The sequence below is a fragment of the Aethina tumida genome, chromosome 4 (genome assembly GCF_024364675.1).
Source record: "Aethina tumida isolate Nest 87 chromosome 4, icAetTumi1.1, whole genome shotgun sequence".
Taxonomy (NCBI): Eukaryota; Metazoa; Arthropoda; class Insecta; order Coleoptera; family Nitidulidae; genus Aethina; species Aethina tumida.
The window spans coordinates 25001918-25017664 of NC_065438.1; the positions used below are offsets into that span (position 1 = coordinate 25001918).

Consider the following 15747-nt stretch of genomic DNA (forward strand, 5'->3'; position numbering starts at 1 on the left):
AAAACTTATATAATATTTTTTTGGAAAGTTGATAATATCTATTTTGAGTAATTCCTGTATTTGTTTTTTCTTATTTAAACACAGTTAAATTACCTAATATTAATTAATATTATTAGTTTTAATAGTTCATTTCTCATTTTTCAGTCCGTTTCCTGGAGCTTTTGTGATCAATATATTTGTTAATAGATTATTAAAAAGAGTAAAATTTAGTTTTAAATTATTTTAAATAAATTTTAGGAAATTATTAACTCTTTTCAGTAATTCTAAATTGTTTTTCTTATATAAATAAAATTGAATTATTTAATATTGGTAGTAATTGGTTAATAACTTAATTTAATTGTATAAAAATATATTTATTTTCTAAAACCCTTTCTTTGTTTTGCAGTTTTTGTGATCAATAAATTTATTAATAATTTTCTAATGCTTTTATTCTATAGTCAAATATATATTCTACAACTATAAAGATTGTTTATATTATAGAATTTAGTTTTCAAAAATATTTTTTTGAATTTTGAAAAGATAATAATATCTATTTTCAGTATATCCTTGTTTTTCTTATTTAAACAAAATGAAATTATCAAATAGAATGTTGATGATAGTAATTAGCTACTGCCACTGTCAAATTACAGTCAAATATATTTTCAATAATTAATAGATTGTTTAAATAATAATGTTTAGTTTTTAAATCTTTAAATAATATTTCAGAAAGTTTAATTAATTAATTAATTATTTTAAGTAAATTCTAAATATTTTTTTCCCTATATAATCATTATTTATTGTGATAGTAGTAGGTAGCGAAACGGCTTTATTTGATTTTAAAAATATTATTAGAATCTTAAATACATTAAATGATTTTCAGTTTTCTTCATGAAGATTTTGTGATCAATAAATTAATAAACTAAAAATATATTTATATCGTGTATATATCCAACCTTAGACAAACAGAATTTTCAGTTCACAAAAGAAATGATTTCTGTATTTCCACTTATAATAAATTGGACAAAATCATATAAGAACATACCTTCACAATCGCACAGTTGTTGTCGATTTCCTCTTGAGAGACAAAAGGACCATGTTGTGTGTTTGACTGTTCCCGTTGAGCACGTATACGCCGCCGCTGTCCTGAGCCCCGGTGTAGTGGTAGTTGTTCCATCTGCTGTTCCTGTACAGCTTTCGGTGGACGAACGATTTAACCGCCTGATGGACGTCGTGGTTGGCGAAACAGAACAGACACGAAACACACAAACCCTGAAACGAACCGAAACGTACCCAATTAATTTCGTGTTACAAGAATAATACCATTATCACAGTCAGCCAAGTAACATTGTTCGGTGCATTATCAGACAGCAATTTTGTACTTCCATTAAATAGTTCATTTAAAAAAAGATTATTATCTTAAATTAGAAAGTCCGACTCGTTACAATGAAATACCTTATTCTTTGCAGATAAAGAGCTTTTTGCTCATGGTTAATAGAATTGCAGAAGTGTCAGAAGTTTGAATAGGGCAGATAAATATATCGCGATAAAATTATTCTTTCAAGAAACGGACAATTATGGCATGCTGAAATTCCTTTTGTATTTTTACCATATAGTAAGAATTCGTTAAGAACATTGGAAACAATATAAATTAGTTTTAAAGTCATTTTGCTCAATTATGTTTATATATTAGGGGGACCGAAATGTAATGTCCTTTTTACATTAAATTCACTGTTCCAAGAAATGAAATAAATTTTCTATTTAAATAAATGGTACATGTATTAATTTCGTTACAACTGTTACAACAGTATGTGGTGACTGGTGACCATACTAGAAGGAGGCCAGGTCAGAGAAGGAATCGTGTTACAACTCTTGCTCGAGATCGTTTATTGAGACTTTTAATTTTGAGGCAACTGGTTACGACTACAAGAAGTTTACAGTCTCAGTTAGAAAAGAAGAAGTATTGAAACTACTAGACAAGGACTTAGGAAAGATAATTTGCAACCTCGTGTTCCTGCTCGAGGCTTTTCCTCTACCAAGGGTCGTCGCAGAGCCCGTCTAAATTTTGCTAGAGAACACGTCAATATGTCCTTTTTAGAGGTCCTTAACTCAATAGGGATATTCTTGGGAGACGCTTAAGAGACCATCCTTAGAGGAAGTGGAACGTCTTGTACTCGAAATTGGAGGGAATTTGTACCAAAATGATTTTCGAGCCCAGATTTTGAGTATGAACAGAAGACGTGCGCCTGCCATTTGCAGTAGAGATGGGAATACCCCATAGTAAGTTAAAATTTTTATTTTTTATATGCATCAAATTTTGTTTATTTTTATTAATTTTCTTAAAACTAAACTTAAAAAAAAATCATACAAAATTTATTTAAAAATATTCTTAACGTAATCTATACGTTACTTGATTTTTAACATATCTGATTTCTTTTCGAACCCTTATCAAGTGTCAGGGTGAAGTCCCACAGTAGGTTCGAAGTTTAAATAGTTGGATTTTTGTTTTTATGAAGAACTAATTACCAAAATATTCGAAAATTAATTAATTAAAAGATTGAGCAAATTAGCACTACTTGTGAATTTTAGAGAATTGTAAGTCTGTTCTATTCTTTATGTTTTTCAATATTAGTAAACATGAGTTAATGAATGAACTGTGATTTTTAAGTGATTGAGAATATTTGTAAGTACAATGGTTTTTCCTTAGGCAAAAGTTAATAATATCAGAAATAGAATAATGTTTAAATGAATTACATTAAGGTTTTTTAGAAGTACATTATTATTTAGAGTAGGGTTTCTTATAGAAAACTAGTTTGCCAACAATGTTGAGTAAAGAAACATTTGTTGAGTTTATCTGATTGGTTGAAGTAGGATCGTTGTTGGCGACATTCTGTTTTTAAGGGATTTAAGTCACCACCTACTTCACTCCCTTCATAGAATCTGAGTTTATAAAAACTCTGGAATTCATTTATTTCGGAAGATTTTACCAGAATTTTTCTAGTGTCAAGATCAAAGTTCTTTTAGTTTTTTTTACTTACTGTTTGTCGAATCAATTATTAAAATATTCGTTTGTCAAGTATTTATGTTTCATTTTAAATAATTTATTTTTATATTTTATTATTTCGGTTTGGTACAAGATTTGTCTATTGTGTGTGATACATCACATTATTTAAAGAAGATCTGTTCACCGAAAACAAAGGTTAGTGATATTGAAATTAATGATTGAATGAAAATTTTATAGTAGAACGTCATCAATATCTTGTGTAAAAATAAATCGCTCCCTTTAACCTATTGTAACGAGTCTTTCAAAAAGACTTTGATTTTACCGATTTTACATTTATAGTAATCAAATTACAATCATAACCTGTTACAAAACAATATTTTTTAAGATTTTTTATAACAATTATAAATAAAAACAGAAAATATTAATAATAATCAATTATTATTGGTATGATGTGGTAATTTCTTGGACCAGTGTATAATCAACCTCATTGTCAACAACCTTTTGTTTTCTAGTGTACAAATTTTCAATCCCAGACCGATAAAAATTAACTGATTTTTGGGTACTATATCTCGAAATGGCTTTTTAAACACTATCCAAATTTTTAAATTTTTTGCCACTACGAAAATATTTTTAGTGAGCCCAGAGTCCAATATTGGGTGAGTATGGTAGGTGAGGTACTCTAATTCATTAATTTTTTTCCAGTGTTCGTCTTACACAGTGTAGTCTTGCATAGTAGTATTGCAGAATGACACCCTTTCTGTTGATAATTGGCGGATACTTTTCGACTATTGTTCACAGTAAAGGTCTGCATTAATACTTTGTCTAGATTTCAGCACTTCAAAGTGAACGAAGTTCAGCGAATATTAATATTTAGAATTTATGTTGGAAAGTTATTAATTACTTACCTTTAAATTTATATTGGAAAAATATTAACTATTTTCAGTAAATCCTAAATTTGTTTTTCTTATATAATCAAAATAAAATTATTCAAATTAAGTGGTTATCAACTATTTTCAATAAATCATAAAATATTTTAAGAGGGCAATAATTATGTTAGATAATGACTATTTAATTGTAAAAAATATTTTTATTTTCTACAACCCATTCTTTGTTTTGCAATTTGCTCCCTGGAGCTTTTGTAATCAATAAATTTTAATTAATAAATTAATTAATTAATAATACGGTAATGTTGCTATTTATTTTATTATTTGTTTTTATTACTTAAACAAAGTTAAATAGCCTAATGACTTATTTAATTGTAAAAATATTATTAGTTTTTAATCATTACTTGTTTTCCAATTTGATCTTTGGAGCTTTTGTGATCAATATATTTGTTAATAATTTATTAATGTTAATATTTTACAGTGAAATATATTTTGTATAGTCAATAAATTCTTTTAAATATAAATTTAATTTGAAATATTTAAAAATTATTTTGGAAAGTTAATAATATGAGTAAAAATATCTCGAGATAGCATTTTGAAGATCATTCAAATTTTCAAAATTTTTGCCATTAAAAAAAATGTAGGGATCGAAATAAATGGAAATTCGAAGATACAATATCGAGTGAGTATGGTGGTTGAGGCAGTACCTCCCTCCCTAGTTCACTAATTTCTGTGGTGTGGTCTTGCATTGTCGATTTGCCGAATGACATCTTTTCTGTTGAGAATCGACAACAAAGGTCTATATTAACAGTTTGTCCATGTTTCAGCACTTCAAAGTGGATAATTCCGCGAATACTCCACCAGACACACTTTTAAACCTTTCTTCGCAGTACTTCCTGGTGATTCCTTTAGAGAGAGTCACTGCCTTTTACGTTTTGGATTATCATATAGGATACATTTTTCGTTTCAAATGATCAAACGAATAGAAAACAGATCTGTAGGGCACCGTTGAAGCCATACGTTGCTTATGATGGATCGATTGGCTTTGTTTTCTTCGGACAGATTATATGGGATTCAAACTCCTGCTTTGCTTATTTTTCCAATTAAATGTTCCTGGATGGTCCACCAAAGTTGGTTAAGGATAAACATCGCAAATGTTTTTGGTCGCAACTGTTGCATTTTTATCCTTAGGAAACTCGAAAAGCATACAATATGCTCTTTTAGTATATGACTGACCATTTTAACCCAAATTGCAAAAAGAAATTAAATATTGGATTATTTGGCACGCCTTTGAGATATACAATGAGTTGACAAATGACAACAAATATCGACATGCGCAGACACGTCATTACTTTCCGGTCCCCTGTTAATTTTACCTCGTAGTAAGAATGCGCTAAGAACATTGGGAACAGTTTAAATTAGTTTAAGAACTAGGTTGCCAAAGTGCAACTCAATTACGTTTATATATTAAGTAATTTGCAGAGATCATTGTCAGGATAATTAGATTAGACAGCAGAAATTAGAATTTTATTCATAAGGGCATAAGATTATAATCGTGTTATTAGTTTGACATGACATTTATGGTAAATCCAAACTCACGCAATGCACTACCTAACAATAAGACGGATTTGTATCTATAAATGAATCTTGCTGTCGGAGTTGGTTCGTAGTTTTCTATTTATTAGTGCAGCCAATTTCCTAACTTTAAACTGAGTTTAAAAAAGTATATAGGATAAAGTAAATGAAGTAGAAACTTACACAAAGGGTTCCAATACTTATTTCTTAGTATATGCCGGAAATTTATCATAGAACGCTCAACTTTAGAAGTCTCTTTAAAGCCACTCTGGAATTGCAGTGAGTGTTGGAATGTTAATTCATAAATTTGATTTTAATCTTTTTACATAAAAGTAACCGTATCATTATAATCTGTTTTTAGAAAGTTAAACTCTTTGATGCACCATTAGAGCCAAATTGTTCATAATAACTTTAAGTATATTGTCAATTTTATGCTGTTAACCAGAAAATAAAAAAGTAGTATTTCAGTTTTAGTTTTTGATATTACAATTAATATTAATGTAATTGTGTACACGACCCATTTAGTTCACAGTTTTATTAATGATTCCTTTTCAGTTAACAAAAATTGTATAACTGCCACGCCTTGATACACAAAACGAAGGTTTTGTCTACAGGAAGTGAGCCAGATTATTAATCAAACATGTATATGCATGCGTTTATATCACAGGAAACAATAATTTTAGGGTTCGTTGTTTGCTTTTCTTTTATATGAAAAAAATATTCTTAGTTTGTTTTAATAAAAACATTAGCCTAAATTGACGCAGCTTTGTTAATGACTGTGATTATAGACAATTTGGGTTGTAAAAATTTCGTGTCATTTTCGTCATTATGTTTAGTTTGAATGGAAAATTGGCCAAGCAAATTATAAGTTTCTTGTTACTCTGGATGTTCGACCTACTTTTATTGTCCTTGGATATATTAATGGCCCTTTTCGTCTTATTGGCATAAGATATATTAACTATAAAACATAGTATCGCATTAATATAGCAAACGATAATGAACGTTTCACCTAAAGGAAGTTCAATATATCACAGACAATTTATCAGACACTTTAATCGACAATGTAGGCCACTTTGAATACGAAGAAGAAATCCAATAACAGGCACCTAAATAACTTTTGACTCATTAGATATGTTGCTAGAAAGTGTATAGGGTTAGTTAATTTACAAAAATAAACACCTATTTTTAATTTTGTTTTTGTGATAATAATATCATATCAATGCAACCAAATCATTGATTCAAGAATCTTTCTAATCTAATGATGAGTAAAAGTAAATCTTGTACACTAGGAAGTAATTAAATTATATATAGAGCTGCATTGCTTAATTAAAGGTGCTAGTTTATGATTTTTGATAGCTTTTGGGGTTCACGTTTCGTCATGATGTTGGTCTTCTACATACAGCAAGTAGTAAAGATAAACAGATCGAATACTAATTGGCCTACATTCATCGTCAAAAAATTCATCAGCAATTATCCGTGATGAATTCATCCTGTCCCTTAGGGCCAATAAGACGACGGACTTGTGGCTCTGTGGTAGCTCTGTGGTAGCTCTGTGGTACCTCTTTGTCAGAGAGTAAAAGCAATTAGAAATTTGTTTAGAAATATTATGAATGGTAGCTGTGAATGGTATTCATACACGTTTAATCAGAATCTTATTAAGGTTACGCTGGACAAACGTAATTATATATGAATCTGATTTGTGAAAGAATTACCGAGCTGCTTAATTGAAAGACTTTTTTTTTATATTGGATCAAAGAGGGGAAAATCTACAAGACGCCTTCTGGTGGAAGTCGAAGGCAGTGTCGGACCAACCGACTAAAAACCCCTCTCCGGGCACCGATCCGAAGATCATGGCCTAAGAGTATAACCATATAGGAAAATAGAGAGAAGGAAAAAATTAAAGAGGTTTGCGGCTAACCGCCACATACTAAAGACAAGATGTCCCAGAGAGACGCAGAGGTCTAGACAGCCAAGAGACGAGGTCTCTTGCATCTGTCAGATTCACAGGGTTGGATGTCATGCAAGCATGCAATCTCCGGATTAGAGTGTTGAAAGATAGATCTCCGGAGATTGAGGGCATGTTTGCGCCGCAGCTCCAAAAGAGAGGAAATGTTGTATTCGAAACAGACTTGTCTGTTACGAATATAGTATGGGACACCCAGGGCCGACCTCACTAGCCTCATGTAGGTCCCTTGCAGGGACCTAATGAGCCAAGGGGCGGCGGTGCCCCATATAGGAAGAGCATAGGTGAAGAGAGAGTGGAGAGTCGCGTTAAAAATACGCAGCTTAACTGAAGAGGAAAGACGTTTAGAAAGGAAGAAAGATTTTAAAGCAACAAAGGCTGCTAGAGCTTTCCCCTTTACCAAAGCGACCTGGCGAGAGAAACTGAGTTTCTTGTCAAGTATGACACCCAGGAATTTAGGTGGCAACCTTGGTCGATTTGAGAAGAAGATAGCTTCGGATTTAGAAGGATTGATCTCCAAATTGAAGGACCAAAATTTACGGTTTCAAAACAACATTTTTGTGTCTTTTACAGTATTACTACAGGTTATGATTATAAAAATTAAAGTTAGAAGAATTAAAGTTTAGTACAGTGTAAAGTGATGGAAAATAAATATTTGGTGTCTTTTATTCACAAGTATTTATTGACTAAGTGTGTATGATTGACCTTCGTACACGCTAAATCTGAATCCTATTGAGAACTATTAGAGGGAGATTACGATAAGTAAATAAATGTTGTATATGTGAATCTGATTCGTAAATTAAAAGAAATTACTATGCTAAAGGACCAATTTTGTGGTTTTTAATATTATGAAGCATTTCCGATCACTGCCAATAGAAAATTCATGTTCTTATAAGAACAGATTCTTGACTTGCCATTTATTACTGAAACACATTACTTGGATTGAGATTTATTATAATATGGAAATTTTATTTTTTATATTGATTTAGCATAAAAAGAAACTTTTTTGTTTTATGTAAGTTTAAGCTAGAAAATACATACATCATACATGCTTAATCTGAGTTTTATTGGGAATATTTGGAGAAAAATTGCGATTAATAAAAGAAAATATTGTTCACCAAAATATTATTAAATTATATGTGTATCCGATTTTTGGCGGAAAACCTTACAACTGCGTTGCTTAATTAAAGGACCAAGAAAATCCTGACTTGTCAGACTAGACTGGAAGGAAACTTCTTTTTTTTTGATGGTAGATGGAAGACATCATTTGCATTGCGACATTAAAGTATGAAAGTGTTTTGGGCTTAGAAAAATTAGTAGTAGCAGCAAAGTATAAAACACATAGAAGGTTCTGGAGAGTAAGCCTGGGCATGCCATTGGTAGTCTTTATGTAGTAGATAATATTGTGGACAAAGTAGCACACATGCATGTTATATATTATGTTGGCATATATTGAAGAAAATTTTTATGTTTTATGGAAGTTTCAGCAAGGACACGATCTCAGATAGGGGGTAAAGGCAATTAGGTATTGCTTTAGGCATATTTTGGGTTACATTGAATAGCATTCATCCACTCTTAATCTGAATTCTATTGGAAACCTTTGAAAGGATTTAAAGTAAAATTAAAAAATGGAATTTTATTATACCCTATTGAAACCGGTGACACGCATATTTAGTGAAGTGACGGCGGTATTTTATTTTTATATTTATAATTAAAAAATATCTATATTAAAAGATAAATAAATATGAACTAACAAGCATTCTTCAATATTATTACATTTATTAGAAATTTGAATATATTTAAATAAAAATGAATCTAATTGGAAATAACAGGGAAATCAATTTTCCATTGAAAATATCTAAAGCAAATCGTTTAAAGAGACCGTCCTCATCCACGTTCACAACAAATCCACCTCAAATTTAATATGTGAAGCGAATAAAAATTATGAAACGCTCGAGGATAATAAACAGGGATGATGAGAATGGTAAAATGTGATTTAAAATGATTTTCTGAGGAATACATTTCTGTACAATTAAAAATTAATGTTGTAGCTTATAATTGAAATAGTAAAATAAAAATCTAGTACTCGTACAATTGCTGAGACAACAAATATTCTGCTTAATTGTATTTAAAGAGAAAAATGCAATATAATTTTTATAATCCTGAATTTATTCTGAAAATACTGATTTATTTAAAAGCAATTTCCAACTCTGGAATCTCTTTTGTACAATCTGAAAATATATTTGTATAAAACATTATTCTCAAATAAATGGAGCTAACTGAGCTACTACAAAGCGATAATTTCAAAACGGTTACATGTAAAAAAAATGTTCATTCTTTAAGAGTAATTTAATTATGCTAGAATAAACTGCATAAATGAGAGAATACAAATAAAAATCAACAGAATTGTTAGTTGGCTAGAAACTTTTAAAGAGAAACTGAAGTAAAACGGTTTTATGCACAAAAACCAGGCTCAATTAAGCTCACAAGTGTTTCAACTATTCAACAAAAAAATAAAGGAAAAAAAATTGGTTACATGTAAACTTACCTGGTACGGTATTATTATAACTGAGACGTAGAGGTACAGTTTTTCATAAGGATCCTTGTATTCAGGTCGGAATGGTATTAATATGAATTGCAATCCGAATAATGGGATCAGGATGAGGGCTGCTCTGGCAGCACGTTTCACGCCCATCGGTGCTGGATTCGGAGAATTCGGATGCATTATTGTTAAAATTACACGAAGGACGTTAATCAGGAAGACTGAAAAATAAAAGAATAGATCTGTAGTTGCCATGATTTAATTATTGATTATCACTTACAGAGGGAGGAGAGGAGAGATATTAGAACCGGAATTGTTAGGATTAATTTGCTGTCGTAACTATCCTCCAACCAGCATCTATAATAACAAATTATAAATTTTAATTTATAATTAGATTATTAAGGTAAAACAAAAATATATGACTTTCAAATTCTTACATTAAAGTGTCTTTTGAGACAAATATTCTAAATAGGCTGTACATCCCAACGAATATGAGAGGTGCTCCCCAACCAACAGCGAAAAACCATCTCATCGTAACTTCTTCTCTTACAAAAACCACCACTAAGGCTAAGTGTAAGTGGAGACCTTCGCAAAACATCCACATGTAATTTGCGAGCATGAAGTAGTGGATAACCACATGCAGAATTTGACACCATACCTAGAACAATTAATTATTTCTTATGAGGCATTTCGTACAACAACTTATTAGGCAATTGAAAGTGTTCAAATAATAAGTTTGGTTATATTGAGACAAAATATTTCTTAGTTTTTTAAATCTTCATAACAAATTCATCTCAAATTTAATATGTGAAGCGAATAGGAATTATAAAACATTCGGGAATAATGAAGAGAAAATTTGACTTAAAATGAATTTTCAACGAATGCATTTTGGTACCTTTAAGAAGTAAGTAATTTTACAATTTATGGCTGAAATAATAAAATATGTATTTAAAGGTGAAAAATGTAATTTACTTTTTATAATTCTGAATTTTTCTATTTGTTTGAAACTACTGATTTATTTAAAATCAATTTACGACAAAGGAATTTCCTTTATACAAAATGAAAATGTATTCCTATAAAATATTATTCTGAAATAAATGGAAATAACTCAGCTACTATATATACAGTGGACGACAAAAGTATGGAATATTTTTAAAAATAGGATTTTTATCCTATGGGATTTTCCATATCTGTTCTAATAATGTTAAAAAACTTCACTTGTGTTTAACGTCCGGTAGACTAGTATTGCCGGTTTTTTAACTTGTAAAAAAGTATAGAATATTATTTTATTTCCTGAGAGTTTTACTCAAGTTCCTAACATTTTCGGTCGATTTCAACGTAGTAATGCTCAAACACGAAGTGGCAAAAATTTTAAATATTACTCAGAGTGCTGTTTCGAAGAGATTGTGTAAATTTCGCACTCAAGATGGTGTTGAAATTTAAGGCCATTTGGACGTCTACGAAAGTCTTCTTCCAACATAAACATGAAAAGGCTCTCTCTCAAAGATCCTCGCAAAACAAAAACAAATCTCGTAAGAAATTGAATCTACATGTTAATAGAAGAACAGTAAGAAATCGCTTTACTGATGCGGGACTACATGGTCGAGTTGCAGTTAAAACTCGAATCTATCCAAGAAAAAGAGAGCGCCACTCTGGCATTTGTCATAAACTAAAGAAACATGGAACGCTGTCCTTTGCAGTGACGAAAGTAAATTTAATTTGTATGGATCGGATAGTAGAATATTTTTAAGACGGCTAGTGGTAAAATGGATCGTTTTCAATTAAGGACATTTTGGAAAACATCATGTTTCCTTTTACCGAGGAATAGATGCCACATAGTTAGATATTCTAATAAAAATCTTATCTATGCTTGAATGGCCGTCTCAGTCCACCGATCTAATATCTATTGAGCATCTTTGTGAAGTATTAACGCAACATCCAAACAAAAAACACCAAAAGAAAATAAGAACTTCTTTAAACCATACAGAATATATGGCAAGAAACTGGGACTTTGCAGAGATTGGTAGATTCTATGACTAAAAAATGCAATAGAAGCCAAAGGTTACGCCACAAATATTGAAATATTTTAATTATTGTTAATTTTTTATGAATATACATAAAATATTCATAAAATATTACATATTTTATTAAAAAAAGTAAAAATATGATTATATTTTAATCATGATCTTGCAGTAAATTAGAATAGTTGAGATTTATTAGTGTTCAATACAAAAAGTTTACACACATTAACACATATAATTTTAATAAAATAAGTATAATAAACACAATACAAATATGTCTATTAAATTTTGGATTAAAAGAGTATATTGGGCAATTACAAGTGTTCAAATAAGAAGTGTAATTATAAATTTCTATATAATTTTTATGTTCATTCTGAAGGATACTAAAAACTTGTTATTCTCATATTTCCAATATTTTTCAATTTGAATTTTTTAAAAAATTAATCAAAAATTCGAGTCAAACTTTTGCTGCATAATTTGACGTTAAATACCCAATGGTTTGACATTTATTTCTTTTAAAAATTATAATATTTTTTTCAAATATTTTGTTAAATAAACAAGAACTAACAACAATAATCCATCTAGTTTCACTAATTTTGTCACCAATTTATCAATTAATTGAAATCTCAAATTTAATTAATAAAATAGATGGCCTTCACGTTTATTTTGTATTTGTGTATTCAAAGGCTATCAACCACACAATCATATATTTCAATTAAATTTTGACAACAAAACTTTTCTGCTTCTGTATTATGAGGTATTGATTTATGTTTGTATCTCTCTGACGTTTAACCTTCATAAAGTTTTACTCATGACAAGTTTCTATTAAAGAAATAATATAAGCTCTTCATTTCGGCTTGTTGTAACAGATATATTTTCTCTGGAGTAAAAGGAGAATTATAAAAATATAAAACAAGTCAGCAAATAAAATATTAAGAATGGTTTTGAAAGCATTTAAAATAACAAATATGGATCAAAAGTGAATTTTCCGCAATAAACCGTGTGGCTTTTATTTCAGTTCTTTTAATTAAAGAGTATCAAATGTCCAAGGTGTCATCAAGTTCAATTTAATTTAGTTTGTACTGTGCATTGATAAAATATTTTATGTAATTCACAATCATCTTTTGTAACTTAACAAGAATTTCTAAAGTTCATATAAATAACAAATATTTTTTAAAATACTTTTAATGTCAGTTTACAGATAAAATAATAAATTGGCTCCCATTAGCTTAGTTTTTAGTTGTTCATTTCTCACTTAAATAAATCCATAATTATATTAACAGAAAATATGTATAATATATGTTTCTGGGATATGAGAAGGTATGACCACAACAATGATTTTGACTAAGTAACTTAGTCTGTAGTTCTAACCAATCTAATTCAATTGTATTAAATAGCAACAAATCTTTTGTAATACTTGTGTTTAAATTTATTATTTAACAGTATTAATTAGAATACTTCTTAATTGTAAAATTATTGAGAAATATGCGAAATTATTTATTCAAATTTTTCGTTATAAATATCGTATCAAATCCTAACAGAAATATCATAAATAAATTGTGTGCTATAACTCTTTAAAATAAATGATCAAATTCCCATTATTTTGTAAATAATAGTAAAGTCTATTCTCAAATAGTTCCTTCCAATATTTTGAAATATTTATCGTGGAACAGCTCCACATTCTTGAACTATTCGATATCACAGATCTCCAATAGAATAAGACTGTGTTTTGTAGGCCATATATATAAAAAAACCTCATAAGAAAAATATAGTCAGTCAGTCTCATCTACCAAACCACTATTGCGGATAATTTTGATCCAGTCAACTCCCAAAAGCTATTGCATAATTATGTCTCATTTTGTTAAAAAAGTAATAAATTTTCATCTAAAGCTCTCCTATTTGATTTTATAATTCATGTATTACATTAGTAGTGGTCGTATTCCGCACCATTCAAATTTTTGGTCAATAAATAAGGAACCAATAAGGGAATCTTTTAATTTTTTTTTTTAAATTCCTGTCCAGATTTAAAGTTTATCAAAGTCCTAGGTATAAGTTGTTAACATGTACATTTATAGACTCATCGCCGAAACAAATCTTATTTAATATTTGGATCTGATTTGTTATTTTATTGGTCATGATTTCACAAAATTCTAAAAGCCTTTCTTCATCATCATCTTCAAGTTTTTGTGTAGTAGGCTTTTTGGATCGGTGTATTTTATTATGTTTAAACATCTTCATCTCCATCAAACTAATCAAGAATCGTAATATTGTTGCCTTTGTTGAATAGGTTGTTTTTTTTTCCGATAGCATATTTTTCTATCACCTTAAATATTAATTAGAGTAATTGAGTCGTCCAACGGTCAGGAAACTTTAGAATCCCATTGCTGTCTTTCCTTAGGACCCTTCATACACTAGTATTATAGAATATCAACTGAAAGTTTATCGTCTTATCATTTCGAAATGTACAAATATAAAATAGAATAGACAAATAATGAGGTACCTCAGTGAACCTCAAGACACAATTGATAACCGTACTTGAGTGTCTTGATCATCATGGAGGGACAACTCATTATTAGATTAAACTAATTCACTTGATTAATATGTTAAATTCCACATTTTTGTCAGAATTTTTAATCATTTGCTTCTTACTTATTTAGGTTATTATTTTTATATTACCCCAAATAATTTACCGATAATCCTTACTACTGAATGTCACTGAGTATATTAAAGGATGTTTTATATATATTTTTAAAGAACGAACGAAGTTGCTCGTGATATTAAAAATATACATCGAATTTATAAATAAATAACTACTTTTTTTCAGATAAATGGTTGTAATATAAAATGTTAAGCATAATTCACTTTAAATAAAAAATCCGCGGGCCATAAAAAGTGCTGGGATGATGAAAGGTTATAAAAATGGATGTGTAAATATTTTATTAACATTTAAATTTCATGTCTAAAACGAGAGTGAGTAAAAGTTGAAAGTCACATTATAAATTTCAGTTACATTAATATCACTTACGTGGAATTTTCCCACCAGGTATCTCGTTAATTTATTGCGAATTATGAATGAAGTTAAAGAAACTAAAAAATATTATCTTCGTTTAAATTAAATTAGATAAATTACATATATAAGGTAAATAAATTTAAAATGATGGTATTATTTGAATATTTTATAAATAACTTCTCCTTAAAGTTGAAGTTAAATAGTTCAGACTTTTCCAAACTTCTGAAATACTATGAAATTATGTAAGTCACCTCTCTCTTACAATCAGAGTTTGAATAAACTTCCAAACCAAACTTATACAGACAAGAATGCAGACACACAAAAGCACCCACATAAGTAAAACTTACCGGATTCCCAATGGTTAAAATAGGATTCGGTATGACCACCTCGTAGTGTATTATCCAGACGATGTTATTCAGGGCGAAAGATATGAACAGCTGCGTATGGATCCTGATCCTCGTACATCGAAGGGACCTGATAACGAAAACACTTTAGTCGTACGTAAACGTGGCAAGCATAATTCGCATAGTTCGCATTCAAACCATGGTCCCTTCTACCTAGGTTGTGTATTGAGACCCGAATGGTGAAATTGTATGAATAGTTAGCATTGCAAATCGTGTTTGGGTAAATGGCCGCTTCTTCGGATCCATTTTAAACTTTACTTAACTTTGATTCGACAGCTTTTAAAATTATGTTCTTTGAACACAACCAATTAGTAATTAATATAATCGGTTTTCCAATTTTTGTCGCCATTTGAGACTCAAAAATATGG

General features: G+C 29.6%; 1 protein-coding gene across 1 annotated transcript in view; it reads right to left on the minus strand.

Annotated features, from left to right (window-relative positions):
- The window catches only part of LOC109606710 (calcitonin receptor-like), a 69298-nt gene that overhangs the window by 7184 nt on the left and 46367 nt on the right, over positions 1-15747 (minus strand). Inside the window, exons 5-9 of the mRNA XM_049966429.1 lie at positions 15323-15449; positions 10382-10602; positions 10225-10301; positions 9951-10165; positions 1022-1248 (exon numbers count right to left, since the gene is read on the minus strand). Of these exons, the coding sequence (XP_049822386.1) occupies positions 1024-1248; positions 9951-10165; positions 10225-10301; positions 10382-10602; positions 15323-15449 (865 nt within the window). The 3' untranslated portion in view covers positions 1022-1023. The remainder of the gene's footprint in view (positions 1-1021; positions 1249-9950; positions 10166-10224; positions 10302-10381; positions 10603-15322; positions 15450-15747) is intronic.